Here is a 23,532-nt window from a genome sequence, read left to right on the forward strand (position 1 = left end):
GTCTGCCAAGTGTATAAGGAATATTTTCCTTGTTAGAAAAAAGTGTAAAGCTGTTAAAGTAAAAAGTTGTTTAAAAAAGAATACTACAGGAAATTTGTACGAAGTTACTACTTTATTTTGTCTAAAATCTTCTTCCGATATATTTTAAGTAACCAGGAAGAAAAAAACCCAAGGGTTTATAAGATGTAACTAACAAAAGGAAAATGTAACTAAAAAGAACCTGGAACTATTTAAAGACAGTTTCTTAAAGTAGAAGTCCATTTGGCTTATTTTGAACAGCAATCAGTTCCAAACAGTTCAAATTAATTTTTACAGCTCAAAATATTTAAGCAGCTCACAAAATGAGATAAACACTTCATAAATATTATCAGATATTCCTAACAGTCAATGGCTTCCTATCTGTCAATAATAGAAGAAACCAATGGCAAAAGAATTCAAGCCAGAAACCTCCTTCTCTAAGATTCTTTTTTTTTTTTTTAGCAATTGACAATTAGCACAAAACAAGGTATCATGTGCAGGATGCTTTATATACAGTCTGAAGATACATACCTCCAAATCATTAAAAAACAAATGCGTATCAGCAAGATTAAAAATCATTTCTTCCATCCGAAGTCCAAGAGTCACTGCAACAGGCGGATCCTTTGGGGGTAAACGAAAGAGTATAATGTAAATTGTTGAATAAAATAAACTGTTGGACATTATAATTCAATATAGAGCAGACTAAAAAAATTCCAACTTGGTCACAACTGCATCATAAGTTGTGCCTCACAAAAAGTATTCTTGGACCTTGCCTCCTCTATGGAAGCATCTTGAGGAAAGAGAGGAGGGTAGAGAAAACACAGACACATCACCTGAAAGAATGTGAATAATTTTAATGGAAAAATGAAATGCAAACGGTAGCAACAAGGTGCTAAACAAGAAATGCAATCCTAGTATTGGAACATGGCCATCCAGCCAGGAATACTCACAACAACCCAATCCTAGTATTATTATGGGTAAGTCACGCTGAACTCAATGGGCCTTACTTTTGAGTACATATGGACAGGATTGCACAGTGCAGTACAACAAATGTTTTGCATTCTGTTACTTTTCACTCCCCACTCCCCATGTTTGTATAAACGTCTCTCTGATGTGGGCTCCATGCAAGAAGTGAGGTCTAATTCATAAAAGCTGATGCTGAAATATACCTAGACATTAAATGCCACAGGAGTCCTTTCTATAATGAAACAGGCTAAGCTATCTCTCTCTCATAATGAATCTATGGAGCAAATATGTAGGCTATCAAGATACACAAATGAGCAGCTGGATATTGCTACATATTTTAATACACAACATTCACATTAGAGCATATCATGTAATCAATGGCAAAAATACCGTCCCCTGTCCCCAGGCCAAGGCAGTTTTCAGTTACACATGAGGCAAATTACATACAGCTATAACTATATGAAAAATGTGGTGCTGAACTTGTCCTGGCTTTTAAAATAAACATGAAAGCAAGTTAATAAGCAGAGAAACAAACATTTAAGTATTTTCAACTGCCAAATTACAACAAGAGTTCAATTTGAAGCACACAAGAATAGTGCCATCCTATCACTACAAGCACTTCAAAGGACTCACCACCATTAAGATGTATTGCATGTGTATGGATACACACAGATGCATGGGTATACAGAGACACAGGTCTCTTCGTTCATTGGCTCTTGCAAACATGACCCTTAGCCAGAGAGTGCCAGCATTGCAAGGGAGGCTAAATCAACTGTAACACTTCCCTGTCTCAAAATACAAATGCCTTTGGTTGAGTTAGCAGTGGGCATAACTTGGAGCCAGACAGTCTGCCTGCTGACTTCTGCATTACATTGGGCATGCACTAGAATGGCTCTTAGGGAACAAAGTAAAAATATCCCAGGAGAGCTAACATTTAGGTTCTGAGGAGTCAGGTCAAAGAAAAGAATCTGAATCTTGTAAAATGACTACTTCTTCTCTTAAAGCTGAAATTAAGCATTTGAAAACCAAGTACTATCCTCAAGGAAAATGCTTTGATCAGTTTTAGTGTAAAACAACTGAATAAATTATTTTACAGTAGGCTCTTTGTATCCATTGGGGTTTGGCTCTAGTTAGTTTCCCTCTTACTTAAGGGTGAAGCAGTTGTCCATCTCTAGGTTTACACCTAATGGATTGCAGCATAAAAACCAACCTGGTGTCCATCCCACAAATTATTCATAAGTTACATTCAGGCAGCATTTCTAGGATTCTCCACTGGTGTGCACATGAGGGTTGCAAAGCAAACTAGAAGCCCCTAGAAGTTGTGATTCAGATTCTTTGGCTATTTGGGGCAGTTGGGGTTGCAGGGCCTGAAGGATAAAAGCAAGCTGGGGCTAATAAGCAGCTCGCAGGCCACTTTTTCTATGCTGCTCTAACCAGTAGAGAACTATATGTTAATACTAATACCATTTGGATTGTTTCCTTGAGGCAATGATCATTGGATATGTTTGGGATATGTATTTTATTCTTCTGTTTCAATTAGCTAGGAAGATAAAACTGTTAAAGACACAGTGAAGGCTCTCTCATTAGATGGGTTTGGTCAGGGTGCTGACAAATTTTACATGTAATAATTTACAGGACTAATATAGGTCTAGTCTAGGGCCTGATTAATATATATATATATGTGTGTGTGTGTGTGTGCGTGTGTGTGTTTTATAAAGCAGTTTTGATTCACTCTTACTTGTATTTTTGTATCTTCAAAGTTGGCAGCAGAGTCAGAAAAACACCGTAAGGTAATATATAGAGCAACAAGAGAGGAATGTGAGTGTTCAAAAAATGTTCATTTATATGCAAAAAGCATATGAATTCTGTAGAAGTCTTCAAAGAATTTAAGAACATAACTTATGGTTGAATTAATACTTTCATTAAACAAAAATGAAATAATAAATGAATATATTTAAATAAGTCTTAAAATAAATGTTTGCAATTCATATCGCACATACCTTTCCATATTTTTGTGCATAAGAGCCTGTAAGAAGAGAATGGAAGACGATGATAGTTTCATCCAAATCCCAAACAAATACTCGCTGAAACAAAAACATTTACCAAAATCAGTACATATAAAACAGTAAGAAAACCTCAGCTGAAACAAACCTTCATGGTAACAGTTAATGATGCAGAAACAGAATGTAATTAAGAGCATACAATCTAGACTCCACTACTTGGGTTGATGCTTCAGTCCTGAAAGTAAGGCTACATTGTCTTCTAAGTTGGAATGTCTCATGCTTTGCTCTAGAGATGGGAAACACTGGTAAGTCCAACAATCAATTGCTCTTTGGTAATAGTTGAGGACTGCGTCACACACAGAGGGAAGTATACTCTCACAGAATATTCCAAAGAAAAAAAACTGCTAAAAGCAAAACAAAAACAAACTATGGAAATGGATTTGAATTTATTTCTGGTTTTGCTTTTAACATTTTTTATACTAAACAGGGCAGGGGGAGCCCTGCAAACTATTTTAATATGAATCACCATGCTCATCCTCATTTGTCTTTCTCCCAAAATTGGGACATGTGTAGACTTAGCATTTTAAAATCCACCTGAAAACCTATAAAAATGAATATTAATTTTTTTATTAAACTATCAAAATTACTTAAATCTATATTTGAAAAGGTAAAAAATTATAAAATAATTTAATTCAAAATATCAAACACACTTAGCTCATTATTTCAGAACCTTTTAAAAAGCCTTCTGGAGTAAAAAGGTATTTTTCTGGTGATGGCAGGAAAGCAGGAGGGGCCTTTCTGAGCTCTTTGGAAGGGAGTTTCAGAGTGTAGGGCAGCTACAAAGAAGGTCCTCTCTCATGTCCCCACCAATCATGCTTGTGATGATGTCTGGGCTAAGAAGGGACTCTTCTGACAATTTTGGGGCTTAGGAGGCTCAGAGAGACAGAGAGAGAATCTGCCAGAGCCATATAAAAATAGAGCTGTTATAATAGGTAAGTAGTATTGTTCTTGTAATCAAAACTCTCACTGCAGCTCTTTACAAGAGCCATATAAAAATAGAGCTGTTATAATAGGTAAGTAGTATCGTTCTTGTAATCAAAACTCTCATTGCAGCTCTTTACAATAGCTGAAGTTTCCAACCTTTCTTGAAAGGCAGCCCCACATATAACACTACAGCTGTCTAAACAGGATGTCACTAAGGCAGGTATGACCATGGCCAGATCCAATGTCTCAAAGAATGAGTGACCCAAAAGACAGGATCCAGATTCAGGATTGAATCCCAGAGTACGCCCAAGCTACAAATCTAGGATTTTGGGGAAGTGAAACCCCATCCAACACAGGCTGAAATTCCAATTCCCTGATCTTCCTTTTAATTGACCAGAAATACCTCTGTCTTATCTGGATTAAGTTTCAATTTATTTGTCCTCATACAATCCAGAATTGTTTTTCTTTGAGTATTTTAGCATAGGTAATTCACCCCCAACCTAGCCAACCTAGCAGTTCGAAAACATGGCAATGTGAGTAGATCAATAGGTACCGCTCCGGCAGGAAGGTAACGGCGCTCCATGCAGTCATGCCGGCCACATGACCCTGGAGGTGTCTACGAACAACGCCGGCTCTTCAGCTTAGAAATGGAGATGAGCACCAACCCCCAGAGTCGGTCACGACTGGACTTAATGTCAGGGGAAACCTTTACCTTAATTCACCCCCTCCCCATTCAGACCAGAAAAAGGAAATCAAGTGGGGTCAAGAACTGCTCCCCACAAAAAAAACCAGCCTTTGGGGGGTCACATATGACCCCAGGGTCATACTTTACCTAGCCCAAATTCAACAGAAATTTAAGAAAATGAATAGCATTTTGGATCACATTCTAACACTTGATTTTCTGCTGGAAAAAAGACACACACAAATATTTCTTTATCTGTGTGTTACAACTGAGAGTGGCTTCATTTCTAAGTAACCTACCTCCAAGTCACTGTCCGGAGGGGGTGATGGGTTATTTTTACGTCCTCTGCCCCTTGATTTTGTCCCAGAGCTTCTATATGTCCTTTCATCAAGATCCTTGATTGGTGTTGAGGGGCTCTGCACAGTGTCAAACTCTCCTGTAAACATAAAAAGTTCGGGGGGGGGGGGAGCATTTAACACTGCAGACTTTCAGATACTTTAAAACTCTTCAATTTTTTAAAATCTACCTCCCCCTCCTAAACTTTCTAGAGGTGTGTCTAGTTGAATTTCATTTTAAAATAATAATTAAATACTTACTCTGACTTAAAACAGGTGTGTGTGTGTGTGTGTGTGTGTGTTAAAATTGCACCCATAACCCCTAATGTATGGGGAGGGCTGCTACGAGTCTTACCAAACATGTTGTAGTTGTTGCGGCAACCCTGACTACCATCAGAACAACATTTCTACACACTGAGGCACTGTTAGGGATTTGAAGCGAGGGTTCATATTGTGGATGAAATACCAGTTCTTCAACGATCTCATATGTGAAGCCAGGAACAAAGAATATCACTATCTATTGAAGATATCACACCTGAATTTGCCTCTGTAAGAAAGTACTTGAGACTGAAGTTCATTTTATTATCTGGACTAGAGACTGTGTCCTGCCCTCTAAGATTCTGAGTAAACCTCTTCATCAAAACACTAAGAATAGTTGTGTATGCACATAGAGATAGAAGTTTAATGGAGAAGTGATTGGCTGAAAAATGTGTTCCAAGACTCTGCTTATGGAATGTGGGCTAAAAAGACACTGGGGTAAATGAATTTAATTCATACTAACACACAGAGTGAAGAGGGTTTGGCTTGCACAAAAAGCTGCTAGGATCAGATGTAGATAGTTTCAAACCTCTTATGTGGAAGTCAGGACTACACTGAAATTTGTTTAAAATCATCTCACAATTCTTTATAAAAAAACACCCCAATTCTTCCCTGAGTCATATCTTTTAAGAAAACAAGACCACCAATAAAAATGTACAGGAATTAATTCTACTTTAAAATATAATTTGCTGAAAGTAAAGAGCAATGGACTCTTAGAACTCTTAGCAAAAAATAAATAAATCTAAAGACAGAATATTACAGCCTTTAGTTTATCTGCAGCCTATAACCACGGTTTCTCTTTATCTGGGCGGAATGCCAAACCTTCAAGGTTAGATCCAGTAATATGAACGCATACCTGACTTTCCAAAAGAAACAAGGTAACCCAGAAGGTGCTTATAAGATAGTCTGTAGCCTCATCATAGATATAGATATAGTTTTGTGGCATGATGAAGCCTTAGAAATCTTTAAATCCTGGTTTTATTTAGTGCATTCCATTGTATATGACAGTACTTCAGTTTTCCACACCATAGTGATCAAGAAAGAGAATAGTTTTAATTCCAGAATTCAAAGAATGAGCCAATACAAATTTTCGTCATCATTGCTACTTTATCAGCCTAATGATTTCTAGTCTCTCAAATTCTCTATTTGTCTCTATGGATTTTCATATCACCGCAATGTACAACCTTCATTCTGTTTTTGTATAGCGATATAATGCAAAATTTAGTTTTGCATTTTGCACATGTGTCCCAAGTACATAGTGATTTTCTGCACATAGTGAATGACAGTAAGCATCGGTTTTTTACTTTCAAACTGTACAGTTTTGGAAAAATGTTGATATTGCATCTGGAACAACAACAACAAATATCTGAAAAATTGCAGAAACTTTTGACCCACTGTTTTGTTTCCACATAATAATAATCATAATCATCATCATCATCTTTATTTTTACACCCCGCCCCTATCTCCCCAAATGGACTCTGGGCGGCTTACATGGGGCCAAGCCCAGTTGATTAAGTAATCAGAAAATAAAAACACATCCAAATAAAATACAGTTATACATGTTAAACATAGTAAAATAACAATCGTGTCAAGATTAACACAGGTAGTTTAAAAACCTGAGCAAGCTCATAAAAACAAACTGGGCCAAAAGTCAGGCAGGCTCCCTCGCTCCTATCCTTCCGTAGGAAGGTTTAAACTTGGTTGTGAGGCCAGGCTTTCGAATAACAATTAGCAGCATTAATTACTATTGTGTACGCTGGAACTCAATTGACAGACCCAGTCTTTTAAACTTGAACATGCCTATCTGTATTTTATAATGCGTTTTATGAATGTCTCATGTAAGTTAATTTTTTTTAACTGATTTATAGTGTATTGTACAATTTTTATATATGCGTTTTATTGTAAGCCGCCCTGAGTCCCCTGTTGGGTGAGAAGGGCGGGATATAAATATTGTAATAAATAAATAAAATACATAAAAGTGCATGGAATGAATATTATAAACTAGAGAATGAAGTAGGTGACCAAAGTGCTACAATTGGTAAGGGACTTGGGATGAGGTAGACGTTGGAGTTATTTCCAGCTGAAGGAATAGAATAAAGTGCAACGGATATAGTATTAATCACAGGGACTAGACCTGTCATGAAAAAAAGGCAAGTTTTTAAGCTTTTCCTAAAAGTTAAGAGAGTGGGTGCTTGCCTAATCTCCCTGTGGAGTGAGTTCCAGAGCTGGGGGGATCACCACAGAGAAGGCCGTCTCTCTTGTCCCCACCAACCACGCTTGTGACAGTGGAGAAGAGGGCCTCTCCTGATGATTGAAGGGGTCTTGCAGGTTCATAGGAGGAGATGCGGTCATGAAGACAGGCAGATCCTGAACCGTTCAGGGCTTTGTAGGTAATAACTTGCGGAAAATAAACGACAGCCAATGGAACTCCTTTAACAGGGGGGTTGACCGCTCCCTGTAGTTCACTCTGGTTAGTAGCCTGGCTGCTGAACGTTGGACCAATTGGAGTTTCCGAGCCATCTTCAAGGGAAGCCCCACATAGAGAACGTTGCAATAGTCCAATCTAGAGGTAACTAAGGCATGGACCACCATGGTCAGATCTGACTTCACGAGGTAAGGTCGTAGTTGGTGCACAAGTTTCAATTGGGCAAAGGCCCTCCTGGCCACTGCTGACACCTGAGCATCAAGCGTCAGAGTTGAGGCCAGGAGGACCCCCAAGCTGCGGACCTGTGTCTTCAAGGGAAGTGCAACCCCATCGAGCACAGATTGCCACCCTATACCTCGGTCAGACGTTCGACTAACCTGGAGGACCTCTGTCTTGTCAGGATTAAGCTTCAGCTTGTTCGCCCTTATCCAGCCCAACACAGCAGCCAGACACTGATCCAATATCCAAAGGGCTACCTTGGATTTTTGTGGAAAAGAGTAGTAGAGTTGGGTGTCATCTGCGTAGAGATGGCACCAAACTCCAAAACTCCAGATGATCTCTCCCAGCAGTTTCATGTAGATGTTAAAAAGCATGGGGGACAGAATGGAACCTTGCAGGACCCCACAGGTCAATGGCCAGGGGTCTGAGCAGGTATCCCCCAGCTTCACCAACTGGGAACTGCGGAACCACAGCAAAGGTCCATTCCAGAGAGCTGCCCCAGAAAGATACCATGATCGATGCAAGGTCATTCATCAAGGCGACCAAAGCCGTCTCAATGCTGTACCCAGGTCTGAAACCAGACTGCAATTGGTCCAGAAAATCAGTGTCATCCAAGAATCCCTGGAGTTGAGAGGCAAACAACTGCTCTAGGACCTTGCCCAAAAAAGGGAGGTTCGAGATTGGTCTGAAGTTATTTAAAACTGTGGAGTCAAGGGAGGCTTTCTTCAATATTGGCCTCACTATAAATTTGCCTTGATCCAATGAGGCATTGATTATCCTTGCAAACAAATCTGCCAACCCACCTCTGGCAAGTTTTAATAGCCAAGAAGGGCAAGGATCCAGAGTGCAAGTGGTCGCCCTCACTGCTCCGAAGGCAAGTTACTCTTGGGGTCAGGAACTCTACTCTATGATCATATTGACCATATTTACAGAAGTATCATATTTATATGTTAAATAACTTGCCTTATAAAATAATGTGTTACAATATATAATAATTTGCAATTCTAGATTTTATAAGCCTTTCAAACCACAGGTGTAACGAATAGGCCTTGTACCTGAAATTCAAGTTTGTCCACTTACATCTTGTAACAGAAGTGATCATCCAACAGTATACAGTGTTACACCCACTCTGAAAATACACTACATGCCTCTACCCTTCAGTAACACTTTAAAAATATACCCGTCTAAAAGGAGTGCAATGTTTTGAATGTGGAGCCATGAATATTTTATAGCACTTCTTTATCATGTAGTGCAGAATACTGTGAACTCTTTTCAACCAACCTATTTATTCTTAGTATCTTATAGTAGAATATCAAATTCTGCTATAAAATATGCAATAATGCATCGTGTTACTATATAGCACTGTTTATTATAACATATTTATAATAAATAATAATAAAAGTGTTATGATGTATAACAACATAAAAGTTCTCGTTAAGTTCTTGCACATATGTATTTCATATACATAGAGTTAAATGGGTTAGATATTATACAAATATCACATCCATATGTGTAAGCTTATTTAGTATTGCCTGTGAATTATCAGTTACCTCTCCCAGGGGGTTGATTGGCCCCCTCTTGCCTATGCTCTTGGGGCATTATTGGCAGCCCCTGACTGAGATTCTTTACTGTGCTTCAGCAGAGGTCGTTGTCTACAATGTGCCTCAAAATTTGTGAAGCCAATGTTGCCTGGGATCTGGAATACACTGAGATCTGTTGCAGTTCGGCTGAACTCAGACTTTTCTGAAACTTGTTTACTCTTAGATGCAGCACACATTGGTAGTGTGCATTTTGTGGCCACCACAGCCTTGAGTTGGCTTAAAACTGCACTATATGGTCACATTTTTGAACAAGTGTGTTTAAACTGTCCAGTCCAGTTAAGACAAATGGACCAAGAAACAAACAGCTGTAGTCCCCGTTCTAGATTGAATTTATCTATCCAAATCAAGATCCTATAGTGGTTTTCTACTAAAAGCAGTTCCTTACTGAATACTTAAAAATCTCTAACATGCTGCGTACAGCAAACAGCACAATCAGGGGTAAATAGCTGCCACATTTGGCAATACTATAAGCAAAAAATCAGCAGATCCAGAAAGTAAGTGTACTATTGAGTTTTTTTTAACAGGTTTAAGCATATACCTTGGCTTTCAGATTCAACTGCTCCAAAATTGGCCTTTCTCTTTCATTCCCATCTTACTTCCATGCCTATGTATTTCCTTTCCTGTTTTCTAAATTCTAGAATTCATTATTGTTAAACAGCTATAACAATTAAAATGCAGTTGCAATGCAGAATACAATTTCTCAAAACATGTTTTCACCTGGATGGAGGTCTGTACCTGGTTGACTGGTTAGCCCAGGGAGAGAGTCCTGAAGCTGGTATGTTGATGAGGATGAAGAGGTACCATCTGTAGTGTTGTTTGAGGTCATATAAGCTCCATATGTTGATGGTGAATAATACTGTGGATATTGGTTTTGGCCAAAAGTTGTATAGGATGGATATTCCTGGAATGGTAGAAACTAGGTTTTTTAAAATTCATGTACAATTCTGCCCATTCTGAATATTTAAAAATGCTAAATAGACTACATAATAATTTGCTTGAGCTCTATAGAATTTTTTTTATCATACCTGTTGTGAACTACTGAAGTTCGTAGAATTTGAGACTGAATTGTTTGCATAAATAGTGGATGATGGTGTAAAACTAGAACCTAGAGATAAAAGAATAATTCCCTATAAGAACTAAGTAATACATTACTATGATGCAAGCAAATTAGCAACAAAAAAGTAACAATATTAAAATATAAAGAACATGTACATTAAACCTGCAGATATGTCAGCCCAGTCTTCTATTAAAGATATTTGTAATTTATTACTATGTATAAAGAGCAACAGCATTCTCTGCTTAAACATGTAATAAATTGCTAACAGGCTAATTCCCTTCTACCACCATTACATTTACATTCAGCAATTCAGCTTCACCAAAGCACTAATGAACCAGTTCAATATGATAATATGTTTGAACCTCATTCTATGAATGAATGAGCCTGCTCATGCTTATTGTCCCTGCACTGATATCTGGCCTTTCCCTGCTGGGAACCCAGTTTCAATAATATGCAGGTATAGTATGGAGACTATTACCACTTTTATGAAATTAGAAGCTAAATGCAAATGTTTAATAGATACAAATTTTAATGCAAATTTCATATAACCAAAGTTCCACTAGTCCATCATGAGTACACTTGCTCAGAATGGTCAGTTTCAATAAGTCAATGGTTTCCCAGTCTCCCTTATCCAAAATCTTTTAAATTGAAAGCTTAATAAAGGAACTGGAACTCATTAATTTTATTATTGGACTAAAACGGAAGAGAGATGAGAGAAAACCTATCTGTATCATTTTCATTTGTTAGATATTATAAAAGCGCAAGGTAACTATTACAAAAACATTATTGTCAATATGGCCATTTCATATTTCTCCTCTTCAAGAAAACAAGCAAGAAGGGAAATCATTTTGGAAATAACAATTTTAATTCTTCTAAGTGTATAATTTATTTTATCCAGTTGCTCAGAAGGAGTTCTACATTTATAATGTCATGTCCTCATAAAACTCCTTACACTTTTAAGTTAAATACTTTAAGGTAATAGGCAGGAGTAGAAAGTCATTCAACTAAGAAATATACTACCAAATTTGTACTAATGATCAGATAGTTGTACAATGTTGATCTCACCTATAGCAGTAATATCACTAGTATGGCTATATCAGCATTTCACAACATTATTTTATGTTGTTATATGCAGACATAAACAGCACTTGGACTGTAATCCACATGCAGTCCCTTAGGCCCTTCAGGGTTTCTACAAAACTATACCGCAAGCGTAAGTCACAACCCTCTAAAGCCATTAATACATGCAAAATATGGTTATAAGAGTTTTTGTTGTTTGCCATCAAAAGCCAGCAGCATGTCAGGAAAATCCCATTAACAGAGCCTTTCCTAGTTATTTTAAAGCAGTGGTTCTCAACCTGGGGTCCCCAAATGATTTTAGCCTTCAACGCCCAGAAATCCTAACAGCTGGTAAGCTGGCTGGGATTTCTGGGAGTTGTAGGGCAAAAATATCTGGGGACCCCAGTTTGAGAACCACTATTTTAAAGGCTTCCCCCAGTTTACCATTGAATTTGCATGGCATGGCAATGTGTGGCTCATGGTAGATCTCAGGGTGATATTGTCCCCCATACCCAATCAAAGTTGCCTATTCCTGCTCTAAATTTTAAAAAGTTGTCACAAGAGTTTGAAGTATATATGAGATTCCAAATACTCAATACAGCAAAATTATCTAGATCAAATGCCATAATATAATGAAGAAACAAAAACTCGTGATACCTGTAGTGAAAGGACCTATCGGATTATAACATATCCTACAAATAAAGAAGTAGAAGCCTGAAAAACTAAAAACACAACTAGGAAAAAGAACTGACCTGGCATTTGGTATGAGTATGGTGTTTGGCCTGGCTGCGGTGTGGAGAATCCTGGGCTATAACTAAGGCACCCAGTCTGCAAGGGTGATTGTGTTTGTGAAAGTCCACTTTCCGTCTTGATGCCTGGCAACATTACACCCAAATCTGTATAAGAAATTAATTTTCAACTTCTTTTTACAATTGAAAGGAAAGCTCACAGGAGTCTGCTATGCCAAATATATAATTCTTGCAACGTAATAAAGAACAACTGGAAATACCATAAGTAGGTAAACTGTAAGGTTGCCCAGTCTGTGAATACGCTGTATATACTGCAGGCTGCTGCATTCCAGAATATTGTGTCTGACCAGCATAGCCAGACATTGTTTGAGCTGCTGGAGTAGACAGAATATGTGGATAGGGCCTAGACAGCAAGGAGAAAAATATAGTTAGTGGTGATACAATAAATGGATGGAAATCCAATGCAAACAAAGAAATTTCCCCCACCACTAGAATTGATTACAGAAGTAAAGGACCATGATCACACATTTTAGGCCTTTTGTAGGATAGAGATAAATAATGGCAAAAAACTTCACCAGCGAAATTTTGGTACTTGAAATTTCTTTTTGTCATGGTAGAGCCCACTAAAATTCTCCAATATTTGGTTTTAACAGTATACAGCATCATTTCTAGAGTGCTTAAGCACTGGAATGTATAGTAACAATAAGATGCCAATAAAAAGCATACAACAGAAGAGAAAGACCTCAAATGTCAGTTTCAAGTTTGTATTTTGTACATCTGAATTTTGCATCACTCATTTTATCTGATAGGCATAATAATCAATGGGAACCTTTCTAAAAGGTGCTATGTATATGTTAAAATGCAAAGCATTTCACTCAGAACTGGATTAAGTGTGTCAAATTCTTCCCTTCTCTGTGTTTAGAAATACTTAGGTTAGGAAATCATTTTGCAGATTTCCTTTTTTCTACCAGCAAATATCTAAATGTTAGAGCAAGAAAACAGAGGGAAATGCATGAGTAGAAAGCAAACTCAACATGGGCCATCATTTCCAATAGATCTGTACAAAATTCAAATGAACCAGTGAAACATATTGCAGTGGGTGACTGAATGCTTACTCTTACTCATTCACTTTTACTTTGTGTAAGATTAAAATACTTGGCCTCACTCTGTTCCATCTTGCTTTCTTCTCCTCATGAATATGAAAAGGAATGCAACGTCTGAAAGTATTCCTTAATTTGTACATCTAGGTACAGTAGATTCTCGGTTATCCGAGATAAAGGGTGAGCCCAATCTCGGATAACCGAACTCCCCGGATAACAGGGAGGCCCGATTTAGAGAAGCCCCAGTGCCACCCTCCTTCACTTGCCCGCCCTCTGTCCCTCGGCTCCTTCGCTAGGCCAGGTCCCGGCAGCCCCGAGGCCTGGCCTGGCGAAGGAGCGAGAGCATGAGCGAGGGAGGGCCTTTTCTGCCCTCCTTCACTAGTCTGCCCCCCGTCCCTAGGCTCCTTCACCAGGCCAGGTCCCGGCAGCCCCGGGGCACGGCCTAGTGAAGGAGTGAGAGAGTGAGGGCCTTTGCTGCCCTCCTTCACTTGCCCGCTCTCCGTCCCTCACTCACTCACCCGGCTGGGTTTCACCAGCACCGGGACCTGGCGGGGTGAGTAAGTGAGAGAGCGAGGGGGGGGGGAGGACATTTGCCTCAGATAATACGAACATTAGAATTAGCGGGGCTGTACTGTATTTATTTATTTATTTCCTGCATTTCTATACCGCTCTTTCTCACCCCGAGGGGGACTCAGAGCAGTGTACAACATGGCAAAATTCAATGTTGCATTATACATACAAAAGCAATACATAACCTTAACTAAAATTAATAACAAATAAATATGAATTAATGTAGCAAAGAATGAGGAATGGATGGAGAAGATAACAGAAAACAATGTCAATGTCTAAGATCAGCATACATCAAGTTAAAATGCAGAAATGATCTCTGAAAGAGCCTACCCAGACTGTTCAAAATTAGAAAGTTGGGATTCCCTAATGGACTATTTTCCATATTATGAATTATTATTATCATATTTATTTATTCCCCGCTTTATCTCTCACAGGAGACTCAAAGCAGCTTAACATAAAAACATCACCATAAATTTTAAAATATACAAATATGAAAATATCATTAAACATCATTAGTATTAAAACAAATCAGATTAAATCCTAAGGATTCACAAATAAATATAGCTGTCAATATTGTGATGGTTTCTTGAGAATCCTCTCTTTAACCATCCTTGGAACATTATGTATAGTTCTAAAGACAATATTGTATTACTAGAAAAAAGTGCAGAAAAATGATTAAACGATAAAGAGGCTGGCACCATTTCCTATGAGGAAAGTTAACAGTGTTTGCATATTTTTAGACTGAAATAAAACTGATAAAATATTATGGAAAATAAGAAAAGGATATACAGCTATGCACTCTGTGCTAAATAGGAATTGTTGTTTCTGACTTGTGTACTAACATCTGTAGTCATTGATTGAAACTGATATGGTGAGAAATTTAGGGTTGATAAAGGGAGTAACTGTGTACATGGCTAGTTAAACTATGGAATTTGGAATACAAGATAGGTACTCATTGGTCAGTTTTAATAGAGAATTAGATACTAATGGAAGATAAAACTAACAGGGACTGCTACATATTATTTCAGTATCAGAGGCAGTACGTCTCTCCTGCTTGGAGGTTTCTAGCTGTCCACTATGAGAACCAAATACGGGCCTAGATGGGCCTTTGGTGTGATCCACCATAACTCTTTTGCTGTTCTACTGAGTTATCAGTCTATCACATATTATGTGTAAGTGGCCTGTAGTAAAAACTTTGCCCGAAATGGAAATCAACACCGGATGGGATAATACAAGGTACAGTAGAGTCTCACTTATCCAAGCGTCGCTTATCCAAGCCTCTGGATAATCCAAGCCATTTTTGTAGTCAATGTTTTCAATATATCATGATATTTTGGTGCTAAATTTGTAAATACAGTAATTACAACATAACATTACTGTGTATTGAACTACTTTTTCTGTCAAATTTGTTACATAACATGATGTTTTGGTGCTTAATTTCTAAAATCATAACCTAATTTGATGTTTAATAGGCTTTTCCTTAATCCCTCCTTATTATCCAAGCTATTCGCTTATCCAAGCTTCTGCCAGCCCATTTAGCTTGGATAAGTGAGACTCTACTGTATTACTGAAATACACAAGTAATTGTATCTATATGAGTTATTTAAGCATACTCTGTTCTATTTCTCTTAAAAAACATTTTACACGGATTTTGCAATCTATTGGTTAAATAAGTTAAGGAAGCTGAACACTAATTCAGTGATCAAAATGGAACTTCTCCTGTAACTCCATATGATCTTAATTTCACTGTGAAATGAATTGCTAGTCCGAACTAGAGAAAACCCACTGAATCAAATGTTGCATGGAAATTAGTATTTGTAGTAATCCCACTGCTATTTTAAGGAGGAAACAACAACTGACATCAATGGTACTGCATTTTTAAGTATCATTGAATCATAGGATCATAGAATCATAGAGTTGGAAGAGACCTCATGGGCCATCCAATCCAACCCACTGCCAAGAAACATCAAGTTTTAGTTAAGAATGTATTCAGAAAAATGATGTTTCTCTAAAAACAAAAATGTATGGAATCTCAAGAGAAATTCAGAAGTCATTTTCTATAAAACCCAGTAATCGTGTGCAGTCCCCTAACAAAAATCTAGAAACTAATAAACAATCTGAGATAAATGATATGTAATAAAACACTAAAAGATGCATGCTCACTAACTTGGAGGGATACAGCTGTGTTGAGTACTGATGTGATGATCTTGGACTGTAGCCACTACTTGTTATTACTGTAAAATACAAAGGATACAGAAGAACAAATTTAATGGAATATTTACAGACAAAATTGTACTTATAAATAATTTGAAGCATGTTGAACAATTTTCCTCAGATCAAAATCAATGTGGTACAGATAACATTCAAATTATTGTCTGTTATTGTCTAATATAGAACATGGCTTAGACCCCATCGAATTACATTTCATCAGTCCTGCAGAACAAGACACACAAAACTTAATACAGCCCAATACTCTTTTAAGTTAGTGCACCAAGTATTTGGTAAACCTGTTTTGGAGAATATATGACACACATGATAAAACATTCACCTTAAGTATATTAACTCTACCATAAATACTTAATTTGAATGATGCTACTTATTCTAATAAAGATTTATTTAGCAACAAGTACAGTTTAATCAACTGAGGAACTACTATGACCAAATATTTAACCATTTCTGGATAAGCAATCAATTGTGAATTGGCAAACAAACCAGATGAAATATTAGCCCTAATAAGAAAAACCAATTAACAGAATGACCAAAAAGGGCCAAAGGTTAACAGGATAACCAAAGGGACACATATTATTAATACCAGCATGTGAAAGCAAGTAGTGTAATAAAAGACACTGTAGATTAGTTTTTTTTTACTTATTTGTAATGAGAACAAAAACATAACATTTTATATTAAATTGGTTAAATCCAAATGTACTGAGAAAGCACTACTGATTTTACATGGCAGGATCTCTGGTATGTTAACCCCACTTTCTTCACTGCAGTGCTCAGTATTACAGCTCATTCTCTTCTATAGAGTCTCCTAAATATCAAAAGTGGCTTTTAGGGAAGGGTAGGAGTCTTAAGTAGGTAGTAAGATCAGTAAAACAAACAAACAAACAAACAAACAAAAAACAGCCAACCCCAAAGAACAGGTGTCTTGTGAAAAAAGTCAGCACTGCTTGCAACACCTAACAGTCACCAAGCCAGCTGTGGTGGACTCGTGCAGTGCTGATCTAAAGTTCTCCAATCAGGATCAGCTTTGTGGTATTTGATCTGTGTAGATGGGCCCTGGGACTTAATTGAACCAGTATTAATATTTCCCTGAAAAGTGGTGAACACCTTCTCATCCAACAAATTTCAGTTATAGGCCCAGTTTCAGAAACCAATGTGGTTTCTGAGACCATATTGTTGCTGATGATTCATCAAACTAGCAGAGTTCCTGCATTCCTATTTAACCATAGGTGATAGAACAACAATGACAGCTGCTAATTCCAGTCTAGTTCTCAATATGTAAAGGCAAAAAGGCAGGGATTATAAAATTTATGCTTGCAATATTGAAATGTACTTAACTACAGGGGATCCGTTTGAAGTTGTGAAAAAGTAGAGATCTACAGAGGAAGGAGAATCCCAGAAGCAGTTTGATATAAATGATGAAAGGCAGCAGATACAAGTCTAATTTATCATATTCAGAATTCAAGCAATATGAGACAAGTAAAAGGAATTACATGATTCTGCAAGCAGAAGTACCAAGATTTCACTAGTTGTGTGTTTTGTAAATACAAAATTAAAGAGCTCTCAATTTTTGAATGAGTATTAATATAGATGCCTCCCCTCCCAGAAAAAACACAGCACCTAAAACCAAAGTACAAACTTGGTCTTTCAAAGGGAGTACAACATCTAAAGTTGTAATCTCAGCCCCACTTGTCAACAGAACCCCCATCTTACCTGAATTGAACCTTAATTTATTTATCTACATCTAATCCTTATTTCCACCCTGAAAACTATTCAAAATGCATACAGATTCCTTGGCATCTGTTGAAAGAAAGCTTATTGATGACTGCCAACCCCAAAACTTTGGATAAGCTCCACCAATGGCATCCTGTAAATGTTAAACAGCTTAGCAAAGAGTACGGAATGGTAGTACACAGGCCAATGGTCAAGAGACCAAACAACATTCCACCAGAAGGGTATCTTGGGAATATTTAGCCAAAAAGGTCCAAAACTACTGCAGAACAGTACCTCAAGTCCACCAAACAGCCCACAGCAATGGTAGTAAATGAGAAATCTAAGAAAACCAACAAGGATTCTATGTCCTGGGTTGTTGTGCATTTTCCAGGCTGTATGGCCACGTTCCAGAAGCATTCTCCTGACGTTTCGCCCACATCTATGGCAAGCATCCTCAAAGGTTGTGAGGTATATTGGAAAACTAAGTGAGGGAGGTTTACATATCTGTGGAAGGTCCAGGGTGGGAGAAAGAACTCTTGTTGAAGGTCAGTGTGAATGGATATAGTATATTATTTGAGAACACTGAAATGTTGGACCACTCTAACAACTACCATGTCAGACTCCACAGAGAAGCCATTAAAATCTACAAACATGTGGACGATTTCAACAGAAAGGAGGAAACCATAAAAATGAACAAAATCTGGCTACCAGTATAAAAAAAAACCCTCTAAAATCTGAACAGTAAATAAATAAAAATGCTCTGAAAACAGAGGAATTACAGACATGAACCAATCAGGGGCAGCTAACACATCTGAACAAAGGATTCCCCCAGCCAGGAATGAAGCTTGCAAGGCCATTAATGCTTATCAAGGTGATTAATTACAACATTCACACTGGCCTCCAACAGAGAAGAGTTCTTTCTCCCATCCTGGACCTTCCAGATATACAAACCTCCCTTGCTTAGTTTTCCAATATACCTCACAACCTCTGAGGATGCCTGCCACAAATGTAGGCAAATGTCAGGAGAGAATGCTTCTGGAACATGGCCATACAGCCCGGAAAATGCACAACCACCCAGTGATTCTGGCCATGAAGGCCTTTGACAACACATTCTATGTCCTGTTCCCAGCAGAAGCAACTGACCCAGGTTGTTTCTGTTCCATAACCAGGCCTGAATCCAGATTGGAATGGATCCCTGTAATCACCTTCATACAAGAAATCCTAGAGTTGTGCTTCTAACACTCACCTTAACTTTAAAACTTTAACTTTTAAAAGGAAGAATACATGGCCTATCTTGGGTGGTGGGAGTCCAATGATGGTCTCTTCACTGTCTTACAGTTGCTTCTTTTAAAGGGATTGGAATGCAGCCCTCTCTCAAGGAAGCATTTGCAACCTCCAACACCCAATTCTCCAGCCTTCCTGCCAACTGTAATCAGACAGGATGGACATAGGTCTAACAGTATAAAGTGGTTGGCCTCATTTTCTGAAACAATTTGTTCCCATTATAATGTTGAACAAACTAAAACTCATCAATCAAAACTCGATACATGTTTGTCTCAATTTATTTTCAAGTTTTTTACCATCAACATGAAGTTCTACTTTAAATAGAACTAAGAAAATTTCTCCACATGGCATCATATTTCTGATACTTCCCACTTAGCAGTCGCTTTTAATTGTGCCATGAAATGGTTCCTTTGACTATGTAATATCGGCCAGTAGATTCTTGACTACAGAAAGCACTTGCATTGGTTATGAATTCTTACAGAAGCAAGAAAAAGTTTGTGAACACTTTAGGAAGGTCACAAATATCTAAATATTATATATTAATTTAACCTCATCATCCTATATAAAAAACAATTGACAACCATTATGTGTTTTCAACATTGATTTATTCACAATGCATTCTATAGGCAATATTCATATATGAACCAATTCAGTATCTAGTGGGCACCCTCTTGATCAGATATGACTTCTAGAATATTTCTTTAAATGCCAATTTTTCACATGGGTTTTGAGCAACTTTTGCCCATTCCACCCTATAATATTGTTTCAACTTAATGATTTTTAAAGCCCTCTTGGCATGAACAGTTTGCACTGGTTCCTGCCACATTATGTTGATAGGGTATACGTCCAGATTTTGACAAGGCCATCTTAAAACATGAAATTTCTTCTTCTTTACCCATTCTTTGGTATATCTACTTATATACCAGTACATCATGCAATTTGACAACATTCCTAACCATATCATAGAATCATAGAATAGTAGAGTTGGAATGGCCCATGTGGTCTCTTCCAACTCTACTATTCTATGATTCTATGATATGGTTAGGAATGTTGTCAAATTGCATGATGTACTTTCAATTAATGTCCAGCTCCCTCCTTGACACTCTCCTCAGATGAACTTCAAAATCCATAGCTGCAATCTCTCCAGCTGCAAAGATGCAAAGCAGGCCCAATAACCATATTTCAACTTCAATGCCTGATAATTGGCATGGAGTTCTTTTGTTTGAATTCAGTATTTTACTGCCAAATGTAATATTTCTTACTGACACACAAAAAAAATCCCCTTTTGGCTGATTTCCTCCTAGCATCTTCCCACAAATATGCTTGTTCAGGCTTTTAAAATGCTTGAGTCAAGATTTTTTTTATGATAGTGACATGCAGCTCTTTGGATACTCCTCTGGGGTCCTTTGAAACTTCTTGGATTTCGGTTTGTTCATAGGACAACTGCACCTGTATAGACTGAATTTATTCTTGAACCTTTTCCATTTGTAGACTATCTTTCTGACAGTAAATTGATAGAGCCCCATAATGATCAGAACTGGTTTTGTAATCCTGTTTAGTTTGATGAATAATAATTAGGGCCCTATCATATATAGGGTCGAGCCTTTGAAACTCTACCCTCCAGACCTATCTATTAACTTAAACACCTATTTTTAGTTATTCTCTTTGAGTTGATATAATTAGAAGTTAACTTATTTTGGTACCTACCCTGACCTTTATGTATTGATTGTTTGTCTTATTTTTATTTGTGTTGTTTTAAAAGACACTTAAATGGTTCTCTATATATCCTATGGGATAGTTAGAAAGAGAATGGTTTTGATTCATGAGAGTCATTGTAAAATGATGGGATTTTTAAAAATCTTTCCTATTTGCAAACTTTTTCTCATTACTGGAAATAGTGTTTATACTGTTTTCTATTATAAATAAAAACTGTTTAAACCCTGTCAATTGGGATCTGACAGAATCATGAGAATATTTACCTGATCCAGTAAAAGTGTCCAGAGATCCATCTCCACTTGTTGTTGTTGTTGATTCACTGCTATTCATAGGCTCTGTTTTGACTGCAAGAAGAGACACTATATAGAAGAATAAGTAAACAAGGCATTTTACTTCTAAATGAACTCACGTTACCATAATAATCATAATAATTAAAATCTACCCTTGTGGTTTAACAAAAGTATGAACACATTGATCATATATCATAAAACGGACTATTTCATAATCAGAGCTTTAAAACCATGCTCCTATTGTTTTTACCATTTATTCAGATAAATCTTAATGTAACTCCAGCACACATTCCAGCCATGAAAGTCAGAATATATTTCAAAGAAATAGTAGACAAAACTATTTTGGAGCAATAAAACCAATTGTAAGATAGCTTGATTTATTCTAGATAAAATTAATATGTGGTAGAAAGTCACAAATAGACTTAGAATTGTAACTACACAAAATATATAATCCAAACATTTCTTTAATAAATATGTTTTATATTCTCTTAGTTAATCTCGCCTAGAGTAAACCATTCAATCAACTGTTGAATGATAAGTCACGATGTACATCAATCAAGTAGATTCATGTACATCTTTACTAGTTTGTGTCTATAAACTAGTGAAGACTACAAAAGGATTCAGGTGGTGGTGAAACAGCATTCTTCCCAATGATCTTTTACAAAAAGAATGTGTGATTTTTACTCACGTACTATGTGGGATGCAATAACCTTTCCAGAAACTTGCACATTTCTGTGACAGGGAAACTGAAATAGGATTTTCACTAGCAAATCTATTCATGGGCAGGTCTCTATGTAATTTCCTTGCAGCAAATGGAAGGCGCCTATTAGCAGAATGAGAGAGCATTTTTCTAATATGCCCTTGAAGTCCTCTCCAGTGGCCTCATCATACTTGAGCATTTTTCTACTTCAGTCTACTTTAAACGTGGTGACTGCCTCCTGCAGAATTCTGGGGCTTGTAGTTTAAGGAGGACCAGGGCTACTCTGGCTGAGCAGTTTAAAGGTCCCTCCCTAAACTTCAAACTCCAGAATTCTGCAGGAGGCAGTCACTGCATTTAAAGTGGATTGAAGTGGGGAAAATGCTCAGATGTGATGAGTGAGACCTTTGGGTTTAGGGACTGCTGGAGAGAAATAACAGTGAGAAAGTAAAAATGCAATCCAGACTCAAAGATGTCCTGGCTGCAGGGGGTAAGGAATAGGCAGGTGTTTTTCTTTTCCCAGCAGAGCAGCCCTTATGTCAGCACAATCCCTTCTGCTCAGGAATACCTCAGCCAACAAAGCCTCTGAGAAAGACGCTCCTTTTCACAAAGACTTTTAAAAGTCTTCCATTACCGTTTTTTTCCTCTGTCTATCTGGGATCCGTATTGGGGTTGGGAAGGTAAGAAGGAGGGCTAGAAAAACACATACTTTCAGTAATGGAATGCAATAATATATCTGCAATAAAAAGCAATAAAGCTTAAACTAGTAAATCATTAGATAATACACTAATGTGTTACTGTGGGCACCTCAAAACTGACCACTTAAGGAGGAGTAAAGCTGACAGAAAGTGATTTCAACATGGGGGTGATTACACATGAAGCTCTAGAACAGGGTTGTGGGTTTGGCAGTGTTTGAACACACCTGAGAGATTAGCTACAACCCAGCTCCAGCTTCCATAGTATTTTTGGCTTCATGGCAGTAGAGGATTTCGGTATTTTTCCAACTACCCCTGCCCCAATTGCAAGTGTAGATCACCAGAGGTCTCGTCCCTTAATCGCCTGATGTGGTTTACACCTAAGCATGCTGATGCACATTATGGGCTCTATTTTGGAGTACCCCTGACTTTGCTTATTGCGGTTTAAAGCCTTTAATGTGCACGGCTGCATGCTTTCACACCATGCATCATTTAAACACCAGGTTCTTGAGCTGCTTTAACACTGCATTGAGTGATCAGTGTAGATGTATATAGCTGAGTACAATGGGAAAGATAAATAGCAGCTGCCTCCAGAATCCTTCATTGCACATCCATAAACAGTAAAACCATCAGAAAAGGGGAGCTGTATGTTAAACAAAAAGCATAATTATTCCTAGATACAATTTAGTAAAAGCGTTTCAAGGCATTTTATAATATTCAAAAATGTGTGTTTATTTCTCGAAAACTTACTTGACCAAATTGTTCCAATGTGCATGTTCCTAAGTTTAGATAAAAATGTTTGCTGTCAAATGTTGGCATGCTCCT

At 37.6% G+C, this 23,532-nt stretch overlaps 1 protein-coding gene across 13 annotated transcripts in view; it reads right to left on the minus strand.

The window, feature by feature from the left end:
* eya4 (EYA transcriptional coactivator and phosphatase 4) overlaps window positions 1-23,532 on the minus strand; it is a 138,009-nt gene that overhangs the window by 27,255 nt on the left and 87,222 nt on the right. For 6 of the 13 annotated variants that reach the window (XM_062978456.1, XM_008114552.3, XM_008114553.3 and 3 more), the window contains 9 exons: window positions 21,289-21,384; window positions 16,254-16,320; window positions 12,677-12,819; window positions 12,420-12,563; window positions 10,577-10,656; window positions 10,269-10,452; window positions 4,953-5,089; window positions 2,985-3,068; window positions 550-639 (listed from right to left, as the gene is read on the minus strand). In XM_062978456.1, the coding sequence (XP_062834526.1) occupies window positions 550-639; window positions 2,985-3,068; window positions 4,953-5,089; window positions 10,269-10,452; window positions 10,577-10,656; window positions 12,420-12,563; window positions 12,677-12,819; window positions 16,254-16,320; window positions 21,289-21,384 (1,025 nt within the window). Of the gene's footprint in view, window positions 1-549; window positions 640-2,984; window positions 3,069-4,952; window positions 5,090-10,268; window positions 10,453-10,576; window positions 10,657-12,419; window positions 12,564-12,676; window positions 12,820-16,253; window positions 16,321-19,271; window positions 19,293-21,288; window positions 21,385-23,532 lie in introns of those variants that run through there. The other 7 variants (XM_003223295.4, XM_003223294.4, XM_003223296.4 and 4 more) reach the window with 3 other exon arrangements.

This window comes from Anolis carolinensis, chromosome 1, assembly GCF_035594765.1.
Source record: "Anolis carolinensis isolate JA03-04 chromosome 1, rAnoCar3.1.pri, whole genome shotgun sequence".
In the NCBI taxonomy this organism is placed as follows: domain Eukaryota; kingdom Metazoa; phylum Chordata; class Lepidosauria; order Squamata; family Dactyloidae; genus Anolis; species Anolis carolinensis.